The sequence below is a fragment of the Hyposmocoma kahamanoa genome, unplaced genomic scaffold, assembly GCF_003589595.1.
Source record: "Hyposmocoma kahamanoa isolate Upper Pololo Valley unplaced genomic scaffold, ASM358959v1 114, whole genome shotgun sequence".
NCBI lineage: Eukaryota > Metazoa > Arthropoda > Insecta > Lepidoptera > Cosmopterigidae > Hyposmocoma > Hyposmocoma kahamanoa.
Window position 1 is genome coordinate 1,963,322 of NW_020653383.1, and position 25,102 is coordinate 1,988,423.

Here is a 25,102-nt window from a genome sequence, read left to right on the forward strand (position 1 = left end):
TTATTTGTATTAGACATATCTGGTTGATGATTTTACCATCGCAATTATACATGACTATGGAACCTGTAAAGAAATGGCCCGAAATGTTGATTTGCTTGAAAAAAAAACAAACGTTTTAGATCCGAAAATATAGTTTCATTTCTAATGTACAACAATCACGAAAACCTACGAACACGAAACCTTTTTTTTTTATTATTAGGGTGGCTTCATTTGGGACCTATGAAGCCCCTTATCACTGCGACCATAAATGATCTATTGTAATCACCACTAATCACAGCTCGGAGCCAAGACCAACAGCATTAAGGAACTGAAGGACTTTCCTGGCTCCGACAGTCTTTATGTCCTCTGGGTGTGGTCTGTACTTATGGAACTTCTTACGCCCATCAGAGGGCAGCACTGGGTGAGGAGATGCACAGGAGTTTCATCCGCCTCGTGGCAGAATCTACATTCTCTGTTTTCTCTCTGTCCAATATTTGACATGTGCTTATGCAAGCCACAATGTAAAATATTATGATGCCATTCCTGTCCAGTGACAGAGCTTCTCTACAGTGTTTGGCACTGAAGACAGCTATCAGGGCTTTAGAATGCTCAAGAGCCTTAGTCTGCAGCCACACGTTTCGGAGACGTGGGAGCTCTCGTTCAGCAAAGTGAGCTTTGCCAGGCTATGTGCTATTCCTATAAAGGGCTCAGGACCAATGAAGGCCTCCCTAGCACCAGCCTTTACCAGTTCATCCGCTGCTTTGTTACCCTCGATGTCAGAGTGACCAGGAACCCAACTCAGGACTACATTATTCCTTTCCCCGAGAGTATTCAGTACAGTTACGCAGTTCTCTATAATCCTCGAAGTTTGGGTGACTGAGGTTAGTGCATGCAGAGCGGCTTGACTATCTGAGTTTATATAAATATAATTGTTAACGTAGCCTCTCTTCAGGTTTAGATCGGCACAAGCAATTATGAGGAGTGACGTCCCATGTTCAGCTTGTAGCTGAGTCTGGGTCTCACGCCATGCATGCCACAGCCTACGTTGGATCCCATCTTGAACCAATCGGTATACCAAAGAAGGCTACCGTCCTTCCGGGTGAGACTGTTAGGTTCCCAGTCTTCTCTGGTTGGAAATTCTACCTGGTAGAGTTTCTTGAAGTTTTGCTTGGGAAGCATGACATCAGAAGTCATTCCCAGAACAGGATGTTCCAGAATTGAGTCCTGGGCCGAACTCAATGTCTGGGAGAGCCATCTGGTATCTGGTGGAGAGCCTATACATGCTGTTACCGGCCTCGAAACCTTTAAAATATTTCTAAGTACGATTGTCGACATAAACAAAAAACTACACACGCTTTGCTTAGACTGATAAGTACTTATAGTATTTTCTAGTTTTTTCCTCTTATGACTAATTAACTTGAACGGCTGCGTCAGATCATAATTAGAAAGAGACAAAGATGGCAAATTGCTTCCGAATACAATTAAATGACATGGAAAATAATACTTTCAAAAAACCATGAAACAAATTTGTTTAACTTGGACATGCACCACTTTTAGTAGAACAAGAGTGAAACTTTGTTTGAACAGCGTCCACGGTGCAACGGAACAAATGCGCCACTGGTATACTTGATGGGATTATTTTCTCAAGGTTGATATACTTTTGACTACAATAGCCACGGTCGGTTGTTCACCAACATCATAATGTTACAAATGACGGATCTTACACGCTGATTGAGAAATAATTGTAAAAAAAAAGAAAAAATAACCTTAAAGATTATACTTATACATCAGATATAAGAGTTCATATAATAATCGACTTTTAAGTAAGTAGTTGCTTAGCGCCACAATCTTACTTTTTTATGAATTTTGCAAACTTAATTTCACTCTGTGAAAAAATTCTGTTTATTCCATTTCAATGTTCAAATCAATCTCATATTTCTTATAACGTACCTGTTGATTGTACAGTTTATTGTTATTACAAATTTTACTCTATCTCGATACCTAAGACATATCACGGAGAGTGTGCGACGGAATACCTACAGACATCCATATACTATACGCCCTTCTCCCGTCGGAACAGGCAGAAACAACAGCTTTCCACTTGCTACAATTCTGACACATATATATCACTTCATTAACACGCACTAGTGCCATCATACATGCAAGTCAGTGAAGGATACTCTTGACTTGGCCTGTCTTTAGAACGTCCTTCTTTTAGTAGCAGTAAAGCTCCTTGCAAAAGATTTAATCCAGGGAAATACTGCCACCTTACTTATTTCTGCCGCCAAGCAGTAATGTGAGCATTACTTCGTTTCGGTTTGAAGAGTAAGGGAGTTCTGAAAATTATAGGCACATGAGACTTATCAACTTGTGTCTCAGGGTGACAGGCGCAGTGACAGTCTCCCTGTTCGTTCCACCTCTTGGTATCATGAAAAAAAAAGAAGTTCTCAATTTGGTCATCGTAAGTTCGCCTTGGTTGACCCTTACCAATGTGCCCGCTCAGTTTCGTTTTATAATTTCGTGAATCTTTTTTCATTCATTCTCTCTACATGCCCGAAAACCAATTGCATGAAGTAAATTCCGCCATTCCCTTTTCATCGTCCGGGGTCTAGACATAGGGTATGTTGCGGATATTCCCAGGAGTCGCACAAAGCGTAACGCTTCCATATGTATATAGCATACGGCTATATAGTGGAATATACGCTATAACTTGGGTCTCGTCAAAGCGAGAGTGAATAGGCATTAATTTATATAGGTGCATGCTCCATCGTCGACCTCACCGTCACTTTCAATCGGAAATGGAGGACAAATGCGCACTTATTTCCTCTAAAAAAGTTTTTTTTTCTAGAAATTTTATGAAATATCGAGACAATATATTACGCACCCTTTGTGTAATAAGTATTTCTGCAAAATGACAACTTTTGAGAAGAAAGGTTTAAAGATTGTAAGCACAAAATTACTCGACAACTTTTATATGCTTAAATATGAGAAATTTTACACATAAATAATTTGTTTCATGTACAATCAAGAGCACATCAAGATTGACACTTTGTACTTTGGACCGTTCTTATCGTAAGCGACATAAAGTTGGTTTTAAGTCTTAAGTGTCAAGCTTCACGTGCTCTTGACCCTGTACTTCGTATTATTTTTACTACTTTCATGTGATAAAAACACTTTTCACGTATGTCACTATACCAAGGGTTACAATATCAAAGTAAATATTTTAATTTAGACTCTGCAATAAGGTTTACAAACAAGTTCAGTTGTGAAACAGGTTTGAGGAACGAAAAAAAATGCTAATGTCAATAATAAAACAAGTGTTCATTTAGTATAACGTAAATCTTACCTACATACCTAATAACTGGTTATTTAAGGTCTAAACATAACCTGGAAATATACCAGTGTGAATGTACATGACATTTACATACCGTGCATTTCTAGAGCGCAGTATAGTGTTGTATAGAGCAACGTGAGAATGTTACTACAGTATCGTTTTTAAATATCTGGAGTAACATTTCGCCATATTTACAAGTAAAATTTAAAAGTTGGCAACACCACGCTGATAACGGCTGTCCGTGCTCAATATAGTATTATGCGCGAACTTCACAAGGCCTTATTTTTTAAAAGAGAGTAAACCCTGATTAACGATTTGATTCTTTTAGTCTACGGTTTGATACGGAAACAAAACAATGTGGTGTTGTAAAGTTGCGATTGTATATTTACGAAACGAGTCGTGTTACGTTATGTTACATGTGCCAATGCCGCCGGTCATTGACCTTACCTGTTTGTTCGTAAACTAAACTTACTCCGCTAACGCCCAAACTTATGTTTGTAAACAACGGATTGACATCCAGATATTATTTGAGAATAAGGATCGCCAACCAACTTTATTTGAACTGAGGTTATTTAAAAAAGATGAACTGCCTGAATTCTAGAGATAACCTTAGAAAGACAAAGCACTAAAAAACACAAACATTTGTTCCTTAGAATATTACTGTACAAGTAAGAAATAGATCAAACTTCAACTTTGTTTTTTTAGCACTATACTTCTGTATAATGCTAAAAAAACGAGAAGGAAATGTTGGGTCTATTATAAGGCGACATTTCATTCAGTCAATTTCTAAGCAAAGCAATTTAATAAGTAGCGTAGGTAAATTAAAATTCTCAAACATGTTTACATGTATTCTCAAATATGTTTACATGTACGTGTGTAGTAATTGCTACGGTATTTTTTACGCGTAGTTATTAACAAGTTCAGGTAATTATTTAACTTTCAAAGGTAAAATTTCTAATGAAAACACTTAAAAAGGAAAGTTACGCAACATTAAAATAAAATATCTCGTCATGTTATTTTAGGAGTAGTAGAACTCCTTGTGAAAGAGTTCTTCCAGGGAAGTACTGCCACCTTACCTATTTCTGCCGCAAAGCAATAATGTCAGCATTACTGTATTCCGGTTTTGAAGGGCAAGAGTGCTGGTGAAATTACAGGCGCGTGAGACTTGTCAACTTACGTCTCAGGGTGACGGGCGCAGTAGTGGTGCCCCTCATATCTTTGCGATTTAAAGCTCTGAGTGGCACTACAACTGTTACGGACAGGCGTGTAGGTTACCATCAGGCGCACGACTTGTTCGTCCCGTCACTTGATATTATAAAAAGAAATTAGGAAAAAGGTGTAAAATCTTTGTTTGTATGTTTACGTTTTGTGTAATAATTTAAAAATGTTGATTTTCGTTCAGAAATTTCCAAGGAAAATGCTGTTTGCACAGGAATGTGCTGTTTTTATTTTTAGTAGGTACTCGGCAAATCGATTTCAAGATCGACCTTTTCAGCTTAGTTAATAAAGATCCCTTAACATCAGCACCCAAGTCTACAATATAGTTTCTGTCGATGCATTCAGTGTTTCAAAGCTACACTGCGTGCCAATGTCGGTCGTTGACCTTACCCGTTTGTTGGTGCGTTAACGCCGGAATTAACGACCTTTGGATATGGAATTTTATGATTTTAGTTTTTGGTAATTTAGTCTGCAATAAATAACCCACAATTTGGTAATTTAGTATACACTATTTATTTGACATTACCTATCTATAATTATTTGGTATATTTAAAAGGATTCTTTTAGTTTTTCTTTCAAATACCATTTTATTTGAGCTCGAGAAATTTAAAGAAAAATTGTAAAATAAAGAGGATCACTTAAACCGCTATAGGTGCTACCAAATTCAATTATGATCTAAAAGAAGCTATATCATGTCCAAAAGATTTAGGTACTTTTCTAAAATTTGTTAGTATTTAGAAGTAAACTTAGTACGTTATTGAATTAGAATAAATAAAACAAGAGAAATTAACGTTAACTATTTGACGTCATCAATACACAATTGACTACTTTACCCATTGATTAGCATCGTACAGATTTAATTGAGTTAACGTGCGCGAAATCGTGACCTATTCATTGAAGTATTGGACATTCATTGGATTGTTGGTTGCTATTGTTTTTAGATACTAAACGCAAAGTAAAACCGACGTAGTTATTTAAAGCGAATAATATTTTTATACTCACTTCTTTACGTGACAACTTAGGTGAGAAAAATAAGAACAAAATACGAGTCAAAATTATGCGATTTTTATAATTACCGCACTAGTCACTCTGTGAAATCATAGAGTTTACACTTTTATTACATTTTAATTGTCTTATAATCTTTGTATTTTAGGTAATACATTTTGTAATTATTATGTATGTATGAAAAGAATGAACATTAATGATTCTAAATAAAATACATCTAGGGCGTATGTCGTAACACAATATCTCCTATGTAGGTAAATGAAACAACTCGTCAGTAGCAATTATGTAGATTGACTGATAACATCATAGAAAAGGTACATATATAGTTGTTCAAGGGTTGAGGACACAAAATTAATTAAATATAATATATAAATACGTTTTTATTGTAGGTACTTTTTATAATAATATTTTTGAAATATTCCATTGTCAAAACGTAAAAAAGAGAGTTGAGTTAGAATGAACACCAAGGAATACGTAACACGACTGGAGATGAGACGTCGAAAACCTTTGCCCTATTGTGAGCTAAAACTCTTATTATGAATATATCCACAAAATTGTGGTTCGGAAAAACCATGTTAATATCAAACAAGATCAAAAATACAGCCAAAAACAAGAGAAAAAAGTTTTTACCTCACTACGTCGAGAGCGCCGCACACGTCCACACAGTACTATAGCCAGCACGAGATGAGCTTAGAACGCGAAACGGGTCACCGCGACCTCTACTATAGGCTTATCAGGGTTTCAATGGCAATAGGGTCGACTGTCTGTGGCGTAAGGCCTTTCTAGCGTAAGAGATATAAGGCGTTATGTATCGCTACGAAGCGCTATGTAGCGCTCCATACCTAACGCTAGAAACGACTATATAGTGCTGTACATGTACAGCATGTACACTATTGCCAAGTGTTACTTTGAAATACCCGAAACACCATGAAACAAAATTAGTGTTATCAAAAAGTTCTTTATTTTACTTGCCAAAAGTATTAACTAGTAGCATAAAAAGTACTTTTAAATTAGTTCATATTTTACTGCACAGGTATTCAAAGAACTATCCATAAATTACTTCTATGTATTTTTTATATAATACCGAGTGACGGGACGAACAAGTCGTGCGCCCGGTGGTAAGTAACCGTTGCACTGACAATCAGAGCTTTAAGTCGCAAAGATCTTAGGGGTACTGCCACTACCCCCGTGATCCTGAGACATAAGTTAACAAGTCCCTTGTGCCTGTAATTTCGCAGCATCCTTACCCGTGAAAACCGAAACGCAGTAAGGCTTACATTATTGCTTGACGGCAGAAAAAGGTAAGGTGGCAGTACTTCCCTGGACAAACTCTTTCACAAGGAGCTCCACGGCTACTGAAATCACTATTATCTGGAGGTAAATACTAAACCAATACCAAACTTTCACAGGTTATCGTCACTATACCTACAAGGCTACATAGTGTTAATTGTGCCATCCGTTAGTTGGACGAGGCTTAATCGTGAGTTAAATTGGAATGTTTTCTTTGTAAAATTAAAAATAAGGTATTTAATTAATAACTATTGTAACTATAGTGAAAAAATAGGGTGGTTTGCATTAATATTAGACATAACTGGCTGAAGACTGTACCACCTCAGTCAACCGTGACCATGGGACATGTAAAGGGCCCGAAACGTCGGTTTGTTTGAAAAAACAAATATACGCGATTTAAATCCGGAAAAATAGTTTCATTTCCTATGTGTAACAATCGCGAAAACCTAAGAACTCGATATCATTTATGTTTGCACCATTTGCACCGTCCGATCACTGGGGACAATATAATTGTATGTATTCCATTTTGATGGAGTGCCTACTAGAGGGGGCTATTAATTGCGCCCGCTAGCCACCCGGCACTGGCTTACATTAGTTGGTTTTAAAGATCACAGTAAATAATAGCTCTAGAATTTAAGGAATTTGGAATTGGTGCGGTTATTTTCAGTTATCAAACAAATGATTATTCCCGAAAATTACAATTTATTACGAAGGACTCATTTGAGACGGAATTATTAAAAATCTGACGCTTTGTTATTGTTGATTATATGTTTAGACTACAACACCACGCCTACTAATTATTATCTGATGTAAATTCGTAAATGGCAGCGACATCCTTGAGTTGAAATTAATCACAGAAATTGATAATACAAGTATATGTTTACAGAATTATTTACGTATGCTGATAAACAAAGTTATACCAATATTCTAACTTATACCCCTATTTATAAAGTGCACTTTGACTTGTTCTATAATTCAGTGTTAACTTGTCAATAGTTCCTTATGATAATACTGTTATTTTTATGTGTTGTCTACATGAGTGCAAGCAGTGGGTGTGGCTGTTTGATGATTTTTACTTGTCGAACTGTGTATTTTCAAACCTTTTTTAATGAATAAAAAAGTGTTCGACAGGCAATAGATTATGAATGCTAATGTCACATATTAGGAGAAATGTGCATACGTATTTTGTTTGGCGGCAGCCTAACGGTTTAATTATTGCTGTGTTTTGAACTACTGAATGGTGCCACATCTTGATGTGTGCAAAATATTTTAGGTTTTAAAATGACGTAAATCCTGTATTTGTTCCATTTGCTTACCGACATGAAATAAACTATTTAACTACTATTTCACTAGCTTTTCTTATGATACTAAGAGACGGGACGACTAAGTTGTGCACCTGTCCATAGGAGTTGCAGCTTTAAATCGCAAAGATCTGCAGGACAAGCCACTGCGCCTGTCATCCTGAGACAGAAGTTGACAAGTCTCATGAGCCTGTAATTTCACCAGTATCCCTTCAAAGCCGAAACTCAGTAATGATGTTTTTAGTTACTGCTTGGCGGCAGAAATAGGTAAGGTGACTGGCAGTACTTTCCAGGACGCACTTTTTCATTAGCAACTCTACTGGTACTAAAATATTGTTATCATTCACCAGTCCATATAACAAAATACGTAGGTATAACTTGTGATGTGTATTCTTTATTGTACATTAAAAAGTACAATGAAGCTAAGGTACAACAGGCGGCCTTACAGCTAAGTAGAGATTTCCTCCAGCGAATATTAGGCTGCTAACAGATTAACTGCATGTTTGAAGTTAATGCGCGAAGTTTATAACGACTTCACGCATTAATTGCATGCAGTCGATTTCGGCTGCATGAAGTCGGTTTCGACTGCATGCAGTTAATGCGTGAAGTTGTTATCCGAGACCTCGACGGCATGAAAACGTAACAGACAAAGTAACTTTCGCATTATAATATTATATATAGTTTGGATCGATCATATAGAATCCTGAAAGAACCTGCTAAATTTTGGTTTTCAACGGAAGCCCTATAATTATCAAATTCATGTTTATCCCGAAATTTGTAAATTGCCCAGCAGTTTAAAACGACGCCAGTCAGTCGCCATCGGGCGTTTGTCAACGTTGGATCTGTGTTAAATGTTCTCCACCTCTTCTTATTTTATTCATATTAATTTTCAGCGCGCGGATTGAGGGAAGCGAAGGGCGACCCCCGCACCTCACCTAAAATCTATGCACGCGTTGAAACACCTCGATGTCTTAAGTATATATTTGTGTATTCTTCTCACGATATTATCTTTATAATATCGACTCATCCGTAGAACAAAGATCTATGTGCAAGACTACTTGTTCTCAGGACATAGTACATTTCGTTCGTTCGTCTTCGCTGTGGATGTCAGATTGACCGATGTTCAATTTTATATTTCCGAAATTAAGACATAAAAATTCTCAAAACACCTTTACTTAGTTTTAATAACGATCCTCTTTTCGCTGTATAATCACATCGGACTCTGTTATTCGGATGAGTCGATATATTGTGGGGGTATTGGCTCTACACCGTTTTGCTAGTGCGCTTGCCAATTTATTTGTCTGCTGCATTTGAAACCTATCGCTTACGGCAATTTTTTCAAGAATTTGAAGTAACGGTACGATCTTCTTAAAATAGTTTGCATTTCTATTAAGCTTAAGCCGCTTTCTGGCTCATGATAAAGTATTAATGAAAAAAATGGTACTAACAAAAACAAATAGCATTCTAATATTATTTATTATGAACAACGGCTTTCATTCACAAGTACCCTTAGATAATAACAAGTGCCAAGAGTATTCGTGCGGTACTAAAATAGAGTACATAGTGTGAATGCACTATGGAGTACAGTATATCTACTTGGATAATTTGGCAATGGAAGTTGGCTTTAAATTACAAAACGTTGAATATATATAATAATATATTATCAAATACGTATTTTTTCGTGAGGCCATCTGTTGCACTTTGTATTTTTGTTTACGTGGTTGCAATATAGTATGGAGAGAAAAATTTGAATTAAAAACTCGAAAATAAATTTATATGGTGAAAAAATCGTAGCTAAATTGTCCTAAATATTTCTGTGATAAATTACTACTTTTCATGAAAAGTGGTCCAAACCAAAATAGTTGTTTTTGCTTACTACACAAGTGTCCTAAATTTTATTGTGAAGTAGCTATTGCCGGCGACTTCGTCTGCGTAGAATAATTATTTTGAGTAGACTACTATACAATTTTCATAGTTTTATTGATTCCCCATACAAAGTTTCATCCCCTATTTCACAGCTTTAGATTTATTTGTGATAAAAGTAGCTTATGTCCTTCTCCTAGGTCTCATCTATCTCTACACCAAAATTCATCCAAATTGGTCCAGCAGTTTAGGCGTGAAAACGTAACAGGAGTTACTTTCGCATTTACAATATTATATATAATTTGGATATTATATAGAATTTGGATTGCGCTTCCAGTGAGTTATAAAAATCACGTGATTTTATTGGGCCTCTATATTATGTGAGCCATAGATTTAGTATAATGTCAGCTTTGCTTTGCGCGCTCAATATTTCCATCCTCTAAGGCCCAATAAGCCTGAGTTTTTTTAAACCACCTTACGTAGATGCTTTTGAAATAGGCTGCAAAATGTATTTATCGAAACGAAGTAGCAGTATCGCTCCTTATGAATGAGTTCGTCCAGGAAAGCACTGCCACCTTACCTATTTCTGCCGCCAAGCAGTAATGTCAACATTACAGTGTTCCGGTTTTGAATGGTAAGAAGGGTGCTGGTGAAATTGCAGGCACATGGGACTTGTCGACTTATGTCTCAGGGTACTTGCGAATTAAAGCTTTAAAGTGGCACTGCAACTGTTATGGATAGGCGTGTAGTAAGCTACATCCATCCATCAGGCGCACGACATGTTCGTCTTGTCATTTGATATTATAAAAAAAACGTAGACTTTTATTACTAAACGTAGGCCTACATTATATAACAAAGACGTAATGCTATGGCGAAAAAAAAAATAAATGTAAAAGTAACTAGTAAACCTTGATCCAGTCTCAATAAGTATGTAGGTAAGTAACCTCTTATGCAGAGTGATAATCTTAAACATACATATGTCACAGTGTATGCATATGGTGTGTAACTGTATATAGTTTAACTTTTTAAGGACCATGGTCTCCGTTTAACTCGGTGGGGAAAAAGGAGTGAAATGCATGTATGCATACTTAATAAATATTGAAATCAGAACTCATTTACTGTCTTAATTTACCATTAAATTTGAGCCATATCTTGACAGATTTAATTTATATTAATATATACTTTATACCATTACTAAATATAATGAAAATAAAAATAGAATGAAGCATTAATTTGCCTCACTGTACTCTGCAATGTATTAAATTTTGTCAAAATTTCTTTTCACAATTCCTTAAAAAATGATACTATGTGAACTTAGAATACATTTTATTTTTATTTAATCAGTTAATTTCCTTTGGAAATGAAAACATATACTATGTGCACTTACAATGTAATAGCCGTTTATACAATACCCTTTTAAATTAGCTCACTAAACTCAATAGATATCAACAGCAGGTGAGCAGGCTAGATTAAGTATTATACAGAGTAATTTATAAGTTGAGTGTAACTTTACACTTAACTTATCTGCAGTAAGTGTTGATTCTGCTGACTCTACAAAACAGTGTTGTATACCATTTACAAATTGACAGTGTGTAGAAAAGAGGGCAATTATTTTATAATTTTAGAAGGACTTGTTTCATTATTCAAAAAATTTTAGAACTGTTTAACAGTACCCATTGTGTCGTTTATTGTAATCTGTAGATGAAAAAATCTGTCATTTTTAATTCTAATAAATTATTTCATACGTCTGAAATATTTAAGTTTGTCTAAATTGGCTTATTTATTTGTTGTTAACCTTTGAAATTTGATTACATAAATTATTATTTAATATTATTATTTTCTTAAATAAGTAATACAATCGCAAAACTTCTTAGACCAATATAATTAGTTCTATCTACCTACATAATTATGAAAAATATTTACTTAGTTAAGACTACACTGAGACTCAAGCTCTATTTCGGAGAGTATTAACATGAAAATATATAAAGTACAACTTACTAGCGAAATCTGCTCGTAAAGTAATGTTGCGCGGAAATAGAAAATTCTAACAAGCATTTTTTAAATTCTTTCACCGTGTAAAAAATATTATACAATAAATCGCTATAATTAATAAAAATATGGTCTCACCGTTGAATTTGGCCAGCTGGAAAATGAAGAAAACCCTTGACAAATTAAATTTTCGTAAGTTTTGATTACACAAGTGAAATCTTCGCGTGCAATCTCTTTGCTCGTTCAAAAACGAATTGACATTTATTTGACTCAAGGAAAATAGAGTTTCCAATAGTTTTCAAGATAAAACATCGATCTTTTAAAAAATAGGGTGTCGATTCAGTTTCGATTTTGAAATTTCGAATCGAATTTGAAACAGATTTCAATGTTTGTTTTATAATATAAATATGCTTATATAAAACAAATTGCGTACAGATCAATATCTGCAATTTCTCTAAGAATTAATGTTCGTGGTCAGTTCTTCTTCTTCTTCTTATTTTAAATGCTATGGCTCCATCGAAACAAACGATGATTTCGCCAATGTCAAGTAAAAATGACTATGGGTCGTATTCCAGAACTCTACTCAATGCTCAAGTCAGAAATTTTACTTTATAATGTTACAACCCCATTGATACCATATCGGTAAACCCGCCAATGCAGCAATGCCAAAAAATGTGGAACGCTTCACAATTTTGCGTGTCATCCTTGCGCAAGGGCCATACTAATCTTCTCTGTATCGTTCCAATTTTAGTATATGCCTAAGTAGCAACTTTTTGAACCTTTGATATATCTTAAGCTCAACTCTATTATAAGAAAAAAGCAATGGTTAAATGTCATTTCACTTTTGTGATTCTACGTGCATTGTAGTTTACCCTTATTAACTCAGTTTTCTTGATTAATTTTACGTAACAATTCCATAAGTTTTGCTAAAATTTAAATGCGTATGAAAAATAAATAATATATGGATCCAATGGCCGCAGTCACGCATTGTAAAAACGTCGATAAGTGTTGCAGAACTTGTTTGAATGATGCATCAATTAAAATGTACGATATTTTTTCTGAAGCCACAGGGAATATTAACGCAGCACAGATTTTAACCCTGTGTACAAAATTAAAGGTAAATCTCGCCTGTATTTTGTGAAAATGTTTATTAAAATGTGAGTCTTACTAACACAACAAGTATTGTTTGTATTTTCTTCTTACAGATAGACAAAGATGATGGTCTGCCAAAGAAACTATGTGGCAGTTGTTACAACTGTCTTATGAGCTTCTACGATTTCCGGAATCTCGCTGAGAAAATTGACAATGAACTACATTGCTGTTTGGAGAGCAATGGGACCCAAGGCCATAATGAAACTGAATCTAAACACTTAGTTGTAGATATCAAAATTGAACAAGACAATAGCAGTCTGAGTGATGATTATGATAACGAACCAAACTGTGACGATATACTTATAAAAGAAGAGAAATATGAACTAGAATCAAAACCCTACTTATGTACTATATGCTTAAATAACTTTGACAATGTAACTGAGCTTCATAAACATTTAAAAATACATGATAGTTGTCTAAAATGTAACATCTGCAATAAAAAGTTTAAGAAAGTCGCAAAATTGGAGCAGCATAAACTAAAACATGAAAATAAACAAATTTATTCATGCCAGATTTGCAAAGATACTTTTAAAGACCATATTAAATATGTTAAGCATCTTGTTAAACATGGTAAAGATAAAAACGAAATGATTTCTACAGAGATAAATCAGAATTGTAACGAATCTGTGGAATGTGAAGTGTGCTCCGCTAATTTTAAGTCTATAAATGCACTAGCAGCTCACAAACGAAAACATGCAAAAAAAGGACGGATATTAGCATGTTCAATTTGCGGTAAAATCTTTAAGAAAGTTAGTCATGTGAAGAGACACGAGCTTTGTCATGAAGTAAACCGACCTTTTAAATGTGCGAGATGTCCAAAGAGGTTTAACACGGAAAGTTTGTTAAATGAGCATACAGACAGGCATAACAACATTAAGCCACATGAATGTCCAATTTGTTTAAAGACATTTGCTCATGTTACTACATTGACAAATCATATAAAATTGCACACACGGGATAAACCGTTCTTGTGTCAAACTTGTGGGAAAAAGTTTGATTCTAGCACAAATCTTAATCAACATATGAGAAGACATTTAGGTCTAAAAGTATTTAGTTGTAATGAATGTCCTAGAAAGTTTGTTAGCAAAGGTGAGATCTAGAAATATTAATATATAATCTTCATGAAATGTAAAAATATTTAAAGTATAAACATTGATAGTTGATACAACTGTTCAAATGACTTATCAAATGTGTAGTAAGAGAGTCAAAGTGGAATTCCATTAAGTCCATTAGATAGAAAAAAATTATAATAATATGAGGGAAAGAGATGTGTGTATGGCACCCAACGTCTTGTTCGCTCTTATTGCTTGGACAAAAAAGCTTTTTCGACCTGTTTAAGCCAATTTCGCTTTAATAAATATGGTGACTCCCTGCTGTCTACTTTTCATCACATATCTTATATTTTTTCTAATATATAGATATTTTGTCTAATATTTTTTAAGTGTATAGTGTTGCAACTGAGTCAAGTATTTTTAGGGAATAATAAAGGTTTCCAAAAAGAAATTAAATTGCAGCATTTAGCAAACAATCAAGACCTAGTTAAAATTATGATTTTATGATTTAACCTATGAAAACAAACTGTACTTCCGAATAATAAGAACACACGCACTCATAGCCCCGCAATTGGCAAACTCTGTATCGTGAGTGTCATGCATATACACACAGACAACCAGAAATTACGCCCAAACTCACGAGAGAAATAAATGCAAGCCATGCAAATATTTATCTCGGCCTGGGAATCGAACCTGGGGCTATGTGTGGCAGTTCAGCATGGAAACATTCGGCCACTGAGGCAGTTGATATAATATTCTAAACTTCCAAAAGAAAAACTGCCTTACTGATGTGTGTCCTATGTTGTGTCATAATAGTATTGCCGTATGATGGACTAGTTTAACAACAAGCATTAAAATTTATGAAATGTATAAATAAGTCGCTTTTAAATTGATTAATACTATAGTATGGATTTGTTTATGGTTCATGGACTGAACACAGATGGATACAAAATAAAAAAAAAATTATTAATAGGTGATTTACGATAAAAATGGCTATAATGTTTTCAGTAAAATACGAATTAAGTTGCTAGAGCATTTTTACGTTAGAAAGATTTTTCGGAACTTTCAGTATTTCATACGGTTGTTTTGGTATTTAAACAAGTCACACAAAAGTTTATATTTTGAATAAGCTCGTTTAGTAAAGTTAGATATGTATCGATCTTTGTATTAATAATTATAACACACTAGTGGAGTAATTTCACAAAAAATAATTGAATTTCAATTCAATACAAATTTAATTAGTTAAGTGTCTATTAGGCGGGCACTGTAAATGCTAATTACTGTAAGCTACAAAACTCATATATGTTTATTAAATACATTTTCAGGAGAACTAAAATCTCACACTACAACTCATTCCGGTGAGCGATCACATACATGTGATCAATGTGGATCGATGTTCACTAAACGTAGCTCTTTGGAACAACATAAACTGAGACATGCAGGAGTCAAGCCACATCAATGTGACACTTGTCCTATGAAGTAAGTTTTGTAGAACAAATATGAAATAAGCTCAGATTACAAAACATAGGCAGATGGAGCGCGCCGAACACGAAAGTGAAGCCACCAAAGCAAATACAAATTCAAAAGCGAATACAAACTCGCATCAGTACTAAGCTCAGCGTCGCAATGTTTGCACGTCACTAGTGATTAGTTATTTTATGTTTAAAAATGTCGTCTTGTGTCTTTAAACATTGTAAAAGTTGACATATCTCCGACGGTCATCTCTTGGTTTCATAGTTACCTACATGGGTGTCGGCAACGTGTTCGCATTGATGAGAGGTTCTCTTCTTGGTGTGACGTCAATGTTGGCGTTCCACAGGGCGGCGTTTTATGTCCTCTTCTCTTCTCAATCTTCATTAATTCAATTTCCCGCAGTCTGACCTCATCCTGCCACCTGTATGCAGATGATTTACAAATTTACACTCACCGGCAACTTGAAAACCTACACGAAGCCATTGAGGAAATCAATAATGATCTCCGTCCTATTTCGACGTGGAGTAAACAATATGGTCTCAAACTTAACGCAACGAAAATGCAAATGATTGTTATTGGGAGTTCTAGAATGGTATCCAAGATAGATTGGTTTCGTTTGCCGCAGGTTATTATAGACGACACCTACATTAAAATTAGTGGCAACGTAAAAAATCTGGGTATACACATTGACAGGCAGCTATCTTGGACACCTCAATTAGGTGAGACCAGTTGCAAATTGTTTGCGTCTGCCGCATCTCTTAGACGGTTTCGTAATTTCTTGCCTATTGCCACGAAAATTGCGCTTGCTCAAACTCTTCCAATTCTTGATTATGCTGATGTCTGCTATCTGGATTTAACCGAAGAACAGCTCAACAAGCTCGAACGTCTACAAAACTTTTGTATCCGTTTCATTTATGGTCTGAGGAAATTTGATCATGTTTCCATTTCCCGCAAGGAGCTGGAGTGGTTACCCATTAGACTTCGCCGTAATGGTCATATTCTTAATCTTCTTTATGGCATCTTATTGATTCCTCACATACCACCTTATTTGAAGGAGCGATTTGAATTCGCCCATCAGTCCAACCCCGGACATCTGCGCTCATCTTCAACTCTCCAACTTAACATGCCCTTGCATACCTCCCAGTAATACGACAAGTCCTTTACTGTTCAGGCTATTCGTTTGTGGAACGCTTTACCTTTGTCTATTCAACAAGCAAAATCATTGAATATTTTCAAAAATATGGTAAAAGAACACTACCTAACTTTAGTGTGACTTGAATTGCTTAGGTAGTTTTTATGTTGTAAAATTATGTTTTAGAAATTTTATTTTTATAGCTGTAGGAATATACAGTAGTTTATGATATTCATATATATATGTATTGGTTTCATTATTTATAAATATACAGGCTGTATATTTGAGACGGGGCAGCAAGGCCAGCTACTTTAATCGTTATAGTTACAGGAAAACTGTTCTAGAAGACTAACCGTGAATTTTTAAGATATTTTGATTGGCATTCACAGATTTTAAAAAAATGGTACAGTCAGCAAGATAAAGGGCAATTTTTACAAAACCTTTGTATGCCATTCGATCCGGTCTCTGGTGAGGATCAATAGTCTCTACCAACTGAGGTAAGAGTACTCGAAATGTCAAAAATCGGAAAAAACCTTTTACCACACATTTTATATGAAAAGTTTTTGTTAGAAACGAAACTGGCCACTACTCTACAAATAAGACTTAGGTAAAACCAAATTATAATCATATCATTATTTTTTAAATTTGGAACTGCTTTGTTTTGTTTTGTTAATAGAGAATTGTTACTTTTAAGACGATTTTTATTCAAAATGTTCTAAGTGTGGAAACAAATGAATTGGAATACATTGTCCTATCAAATGACCACCGCGCAGTCCTGATCTGACGCCCCTTATTTTTTTCTTTAGGGCTATGTAAAAAATGAAATTTATAAAAAAAACAACAGTGTTCAAGAATTAAAAGACGCACTTGCAGCAATTTGCAATGGAATCCAACCGAGTAGAATTTCAGCCGCTACTTGCTCTTTGCGGAATAACTACCTAGAATAACTGATTACTAAATAGGTCCCTACAAAATGTGTGTGTAAAAAGTTTTTCCCGATTTCTGACATTTCGAGTACTCTTACCTCAGTTGGTCTCGTAGAGACTATTGATCCTTACCAGAGACCGGATCGAATGGCATAAAAAAGTTTTGTAGAAAGTGCCTTTTATCGTGCTGACTGTACCATTTTTTCAAAATCTGTGAATGCCAATCATAATATTTTCAAAATTCGTGGATAGTCTTCTAGAACCGTTTTCCTGTAACTACAACGATTAAGGTAGCTGGCCTTGCTGCACCGTCGCAAATTTATACCCTGTAGGTATATTTGTATTTATTTATCGTTTTTCTATCTATTGATTAGTAATTCTTCATATACCGTCGTCTTTTTCCTGTGAGTTATAGAGTTACTTCCATCCAAAGGTTGTCTGGCAGAAATCGCTTAAAACGATAAGACCGCCCATTGTATTACCACTTATTTTTAATTTAACTGTATTTGATTTGTTTCCTTTTTTGGGATACAATAAAGAATTTTTGTATTTGTATTGTATTGTTAATTTAACTGTTTTGTAATTTATTTACCAGATACTTTTTGAGATTCACTCGAAACACAAAACCTCGACTTAAATTCGATTGTGTTGCCAGTTTATATCGAAATGAGTTTCCCCAAATTATGTAAATATGCATGGGTGGTAGAAGCATCGAATAATGTATACTTTTGTATAGAAATCAAATAATGCATGCATATACAAACAGAATGGTTCAATTACAGCGATCCAAAATTGTTTTTAGGTAACTCAGATTTATCTAAATTATTCTCAAACCAATTTCTAATCGCCAATAATGTAACTATGTATATAAAAGAAAATGTTCAAAAATAGTTACAATTTTAGCCCTATATATACAGAGAACTTTCATTGTTAAGTGCGCATGTCATACAGAGAGTGATTTTGTAAGAAAACGTACCAATAAAAAAAAATATTATATTGTACGTACATGACTTCACTCTTTAGAAGAGTTTCATTGGGAAACAAAAATTTTTTCGTCAAACCAGAACTTAATCATCAATGTTATGGAATTGATTACAAAGTTAATTTAAAAAAAAATGTTAATAGAAAAGTATTTGATGGTCTCGATCTATAGACGCGAAACGGTAGTATTATAAAAAATGCGTACAAAATAAAGGTTATTAAGATATTGTGTAACTGTGATTGTAATAAATAATTTGAACTATCAAAGTTTTCCAATTTTAAATATCTTAATAAAATATTAAGTAATATATTGCAATAGTTATTTGTGATACAAGTGCGTAAAGTTAGTCATTATTCACGCGTCTCGAGGCTTCTACTTCTCGAGACAAGTGAAAATGACAAATCCGCTCGTGTATCAAACGACATTTTGTAATACATTTGCGAAAAAACTACATTAAAGTAAAATATCACAGTATTTAAAAAAAGTAAATGAAAAAAAAAATTGTTTTCAATATGGCAACTATTGCCAGTCTTCAGCCACATTAAAATTACTATTTTAGTGGCGCGGCGCGCAGCAGTCTCGCGTAATACTCACCTCCGGTCATTGTTATTACTCAATCAGCCATCTATAAGGAAAATATTTTGGTATTTTTAAATGTAACCCGTTGTTTTATAAAACACATATGCAATTTAAACAAATAAGATGCTGTAAGTAAATATAAGTTTTAATGACGAATGACTTACGTCACAAAGCACAAAAATATTAAATAAATATACAACCTCTTTAGTTCTATGATTAAAATTTGAAATAACAGTAAATTAAAAAAAAATGGAAAAGTAAAAACGCATTAGTGCGAAAAATCCAACTTTCGACACGACTTGTAGTAAGAAAAATACCACGTTTTGAGCAACTGTATTAAAAAATAACATTTCCAGTTTGTAACAGTATTATAGAAAGTAATGGAAAAAAATGGTATTTCTTCGCAGCACCTGGCAATCTGATACACACGCAAATGCGCATGTCCCTACAGTGCCCATCCTAGTTGTCACGCACTCAACAAAGAAACATTTTGCTGATTGGATGGAGTTTGGATTGGAGAATGGACAACATCTTCTTATAGATAGATAGATTAAATGTATATTTGGGTCTACAGGCACACATACATAACAGAAAAATATGTAATATAATAAAAAAAGATAAAAAACAGCAGAGTCGCAGCTCTGTCTAACACATAGTTCTGTTTGTGTGCTGTAGCAGTGCAAATACGTCAACGTTAGTGTTTACTCGGGAGCAAACCGCTGATTTTCAGCTATAACCTAGAGGGTGACGCGGATACGACAACCAGCTAGCTGACGCCATTTCTGTGTTGTATAATTTAAACAAAGAATAATTTGGAAACTAAATAAATGCGGAAAATAATATAAATATAGTAAAATAGTATATTCTTTTAGATTTGTCTCGTGTAATTTGTGGTTGTCTATGTGTGTGTCCATGGTACCCGCCATACATGGTTTCCCTGGTGCGGGGTTATGAGTGTGTGCGTATTATTATTATTGCACACAATACGTAATTCACATTTACCAAAAAGAAAACCCAAAAGGCATTGACTTACAATTATATGGACGTAAAAAGTGTCCGCACTTGTAAGGCGCTAAAATCGTATACAGAGCGCGACACTCCGCTTTAGTCTTCATTTGTTCTACGGACAGCGCGATACTGCGATGACATAACAATTTAAATTTCGAAAAGGTTGACTTGGGACATTTTTTTCGTGGTTTTTGTATTAGACCCGTCGTCCATTTATTTGTAAGTCAATGCCAAAAGGTTCTCTTATGTCTTAAAGAAGTTTCTTCCTGAAGACCTAAATATAGGTCACAATAACCAAAATAAACAGATTTGTGTACAACAAAACAAAAATTTTATAATTATAAGGGCTTTTTCATAATAGTACAAAATCGTTTCAAGTCAAGTAGTTATACGACGCAGTCGCACCAAAGTTAAACGATGTAGTGCTTCCTGTGCGATGTTAGGTTGTTTTACAAGGCTTTGATAAGTTTCACACAAAAATTGTAATTCGAATGTAAATAAATATAATTTACTGAAAAGGATATCATCTGTACTGTTTCAGGTTCACAACCAAGGACCACTTGAAGCGTCACTACAGGATCCATACAGGCGAAAAACCTTACAAGTGCAACATGTGTGATCGCGCCTTTACACAGAGTACTGATCTTATCAAACATAAACGATCACATCTAGGAGAAAAGATTTACAAGTCAGTTAACATTAAATCATTTGTATTACGTGGTCTCTGCCTACCCCTTCTCTGGGACAAGGGCGTGAGCTTATGTATGTATGTACAATGTGCATTGTTACACAGTGCAACAGACGCATGATCATTAAAAATGAGAGGGTGGTTGTTGATATACAAACATCCTTTATACGTAAATAGAATATATTCTATACATAGAAAGAAATACACATACATAGAAAGAAATGTTAATATCTCGTGTATATTTTTCGTAAAAATGTTTAATACTGTTGAATTAGAAGACACAGCGTGATTGCGACACGTGATGTCCCTAACGATTGCGGCAATTTTTTACTTTTATTTTTTGTTTAAATTTTTTTTTAATGGTGGATTTAAACAGCCGCGCGTTAAGAGACGCTGCGTGGCTCTAAGATGCCACCGTACTAAAATCGTTAGGGACATAGTGTCTCTAACGAGTTAAGTAAAATTGAAATCACCCATTGACATCCCCAAAGAACCAGTTTCACATTTGCTTTTCATTTTTTCTAGGTGCACAGAATGCTCAGAAAGTTTTCGTCTTCAAACGGAATTACGTCAACATGTTTCTGAACATTTCAAATCCCTACAAAAAAATCAGGATATAAAATAATGAAAACAAAAAAGCATCTACAAGTGTCATTCGTCAACAAAACGCCAGATGGCGCCAAAGGGCCAATGATTACAAACAAGATTTTACATGCTGCTCAAAGCGACAATTGTTGTAAATGCTTGCCTAATTTTAAAAGCAAGAAAACAAAAAATCGTGGAATTACATCTGTTTGCCAAGTTTTATTGGAATCGGTTACTGGAAAGTGCGCGAAACCGGATTCATCCCCTAGTATGCCATCCTTAGAGGTAGAAATGAAAAGTTTATGTAGCGGGAATTTAGATATCAGAGTTATAAAGAAATGTTAATAATTATTTGTGAAGTGACAGAAGTCGTGGTAACTTAATTGCCTCTGAAGCAAAGGCCGCCGGTTCGAATACGGGCTCGCACCTCTGAGTTTTCGGAATTTACGTTCGAAATTTAATTTAAAATTGACCTTGAGCTTTTCGGTAAAGGAAAATATCACGATGAAACCTGCACGTCGACAAAGGTTAACAACCCTTGGAAAACGCATAAAGTCCCCAACCTTTTTTTTTTGGTGGGGGGGAATCTTTATGGATACCCCTGAGTCCAGGGAGACTCAGGGGTTATGTGGAGACTCTCCCTCCAGACTGGAGGGCCTACCCCACTAAAACCCCCCCGGGTTTCCCTCTCGCCGGTTGAGTCGGCGTCGTGGGATCGGTGAGCTGAATGCTCCACGACGATAAAGTCCCCAACCTACGTTAACCCAGCGTGGTGGACTATGGCCTAAACCCGTGCCCAGTTGTGTGACGTATACATGGGTTGATGTTGATTGTGAACTGCCACTTCAATGCAAATATTTCGTATTTGTGCTAAGAGGGGACGGTGCATCTGCCTCCACCTTTAACCGTTTTAATTTTGATGTGAATATCAGTGACATTTTGATCCATGCACGTTTATGTATATTTATTGGTTGGTGCAATATAATAATGAACCAAATACCCCATTATGTGTAATATAATGTATGTACATACATTAAACAATAAGTTATTGTAAAAAAGAATAATATACAATTAATTTGAATAATAATAACGCATAATAACGCATATATCTAGACAAAATTACGTTCTAAGTAATTGTTTTCAGTAAGATTTGTTTTTAATTTATTTTAATTATACAAATAAACTTTATTTTTATTTATGTACTATGTTTTTTTCTACTGCATCTGATCTAGCTGTTATAAGAACTTAATTTTAGCTTAGGATCAATAGAGCTACGTAATTTAAATACCACTAGGCTGCTTTATGCCAAAATCAAAATAAAAGGTTAGGAAAGCCACAAGGGAAAACTATGAGAAAAGTCAAGGTGGAATGGTTATATCAAAAGGAATATAGTCTGTTTTTTTGAAGATGGAGTAAAATGACATTTGTAGGGTTACCAGTTTTGATAAAATTTTAAATAGTTATGTAGTTGTCGATAGTTTATCGATAGATTGTGAAAAAAGATAAAATTTTGTCAAAAATGACTGAATTGTGAAAGTTACGACGTTTTAAAGATTACTAATTGCGTTATTGCCTTCTTTATTCTTATTTTTACATTTGGCCTAATAGCATCGAGATCAATTTTTATTCATATACATTTTAACGAGAATTAGCCGTATTTGATTATCAGTATTGAATGGAAATGAAAAACTTTAAAATACATCTCTTCGTATTTTTCATAAACATAGTTCTAAATACAGTGTACTACTGTATGTATGAACTTACAAAAAATTACAATTTAAATGAATTTGTGCTTAGTAATTGGATGGTCGACGATGATTCAAATGATACAAGTTCGGCTATTTATTCCATAAGCGTGACCAATATTCATTCGATAGTCGATAGAATATTTATCGACTGCAATCACTAGCTGTGCGCAAAAGTGTTGCCCCTTTTGCGCAATGAACTGTCATTTTACTCCGTCTTCAAAAAAGACAGACTAGTCTGCTAAATTTAGTGTATGTATGTATTTTCAAAAATAACAATTCAAATGAATCTGTACGTAGCAGTTGAATGACTATTGGGCCGAAGGTGATTCAAATGAAACAAGTTTGATTATTTATTTCATAAGCGTAACCAACATTCAGAATTGAATACTCGTCTTTATGTATATGTCATTTAATAGTAAATGAGTTCGTGAATTTTCGTAAAATATTTAAAAAATAGTGATTTAGTCTCCATGTTAAAGTTTATTGTCCTTGTTCTTTAATGTCGAGAACAATCAAAAGATTATCGAAGCCGAATTAAGTCGACATCTGATTGTAATTGATCTGATTGTATTATCTTTTTTTATAGGCTTTAATTTTTACCCGTATCTATTCGATTCAATGCGGATTATGGTTGTCACGACGTACAGAAACTCTTGATGTTTTAATTAAAGGTAGCTAATAATAATAATCAATTACTTTTAACTTTTCTATAACTTGAAAGCAGAAAATTCGAACCAGTAAAAATATAGCCAGGTACATACTTTGAACGAAAATATATTAAAGATATTAAGTTAATACTACTACTCATAGTAATAATTTTATTGTTCGTCCATTGCCTATAGACCATCTGTATCGTCATATTTAATAAAGAGTCTTTGTTTCTGTTCCTAAAAATTAAAGTGGTCTATTATCTACTACCTACATATCGTCTGCCTAAAGGTAAAACCACATAAGTGAAATTTTCCATAAAAGTCGCCAAATTATGTACCAGTTGCAAGAAATTCATTGTCTTTCTGCAGATAAAACTCTTATTCAGTTTATAGCTGTTTTGTTATTGAGTTTCACGTGCAGAAAGATAGTGACTTTCTTACTGTAACTATATAAATTAAATACTTTTTGTAGAAAATGTCACTATATAAATTAAATACTTTTTGTAGAAAATGTCACTTGTGTGGTTTTACCTTTCAACAGACGATAGATAGAGCAGTAGCTTAAAAAATGACGTTTTCAAAGAATGGAATAATGGAATAAATGATTATTTGACTTCGACATACTATAGCGAAATGGGGTACCTAGTACTATCATATTCTGATATTTTATTTTACGGTTAACGCCATTGCTACCCATGAAGGGGTAAGGATAAGATTAGATTTCCTATTGGCGATAACTTGTAGCAGTAATTTTATTTCAAGTACTTAGCTGTCGATTTCCTGATTAGTTCATAGGTCACATGTACACGTATTTTAGGAATCTACATTGATACACGTCCTTTATGGGCTTCTTTGACTGCAAAATTAACATCTGTGCACAAGTCAGTCGGGTATGTTAATGCGGAACAGTGCTCTAAAATGTTTTATGAATATTTAACGAATTCCGACTGGTATCCGGTAAGTAGATGGGATTGGTTGCAACATTCACGTGGATACCGCATGTAGGTGATTACGCTCAACTGGAATCGGTACACTACTATACAAAAAGGTATTATATTTCACCTATTCGTCATACTCATGTTAACAAAACTGTTAGTAGTATATAATATAATAATAATATATAATCCACTAATTTGCTACATAATTTA

At 34.5% G+C, this 25,102-nt stretch overlaps 1 protein-coding gene and 1 pseudogene across 1 annotated transcript; one reads left to right on the forward strand and one right to left on the reverse strand.

The window, feature by feature from the left end:
• Positions 1-12,647: 12,647 nt before the first annotated feature.
• On the reverse strand, positions 12,648-12,746 carry LOC113239720 (annotated as a pseudogene).
• A 203-nt stretch (positions 12,747-12,949) lies between these two features.
• LOC113239656 (zinc finger protein OZF-like) lies at positions 12,950-22,094 on the forward strand. Its single transcript, XM_026476722.1, has 5 exons — positions 12,950-13,096; positions 13,185-14,220; positions 15,509-15,662; positions 20,825-20,971; positions 21,497-22,094. The coding sequence occupies exons 1-5, from the start codon at positions 12,950-12,952 to the stop codon at positions 21,594-21,596; spliced, it is 1,584 nt and encodes a 527-aa protein (XP_026332507.1). The 3' UTR covers positions 21,597-22,094.
• Positions 22,095-25,102: the final 3,008 nt, after the last annotated feature.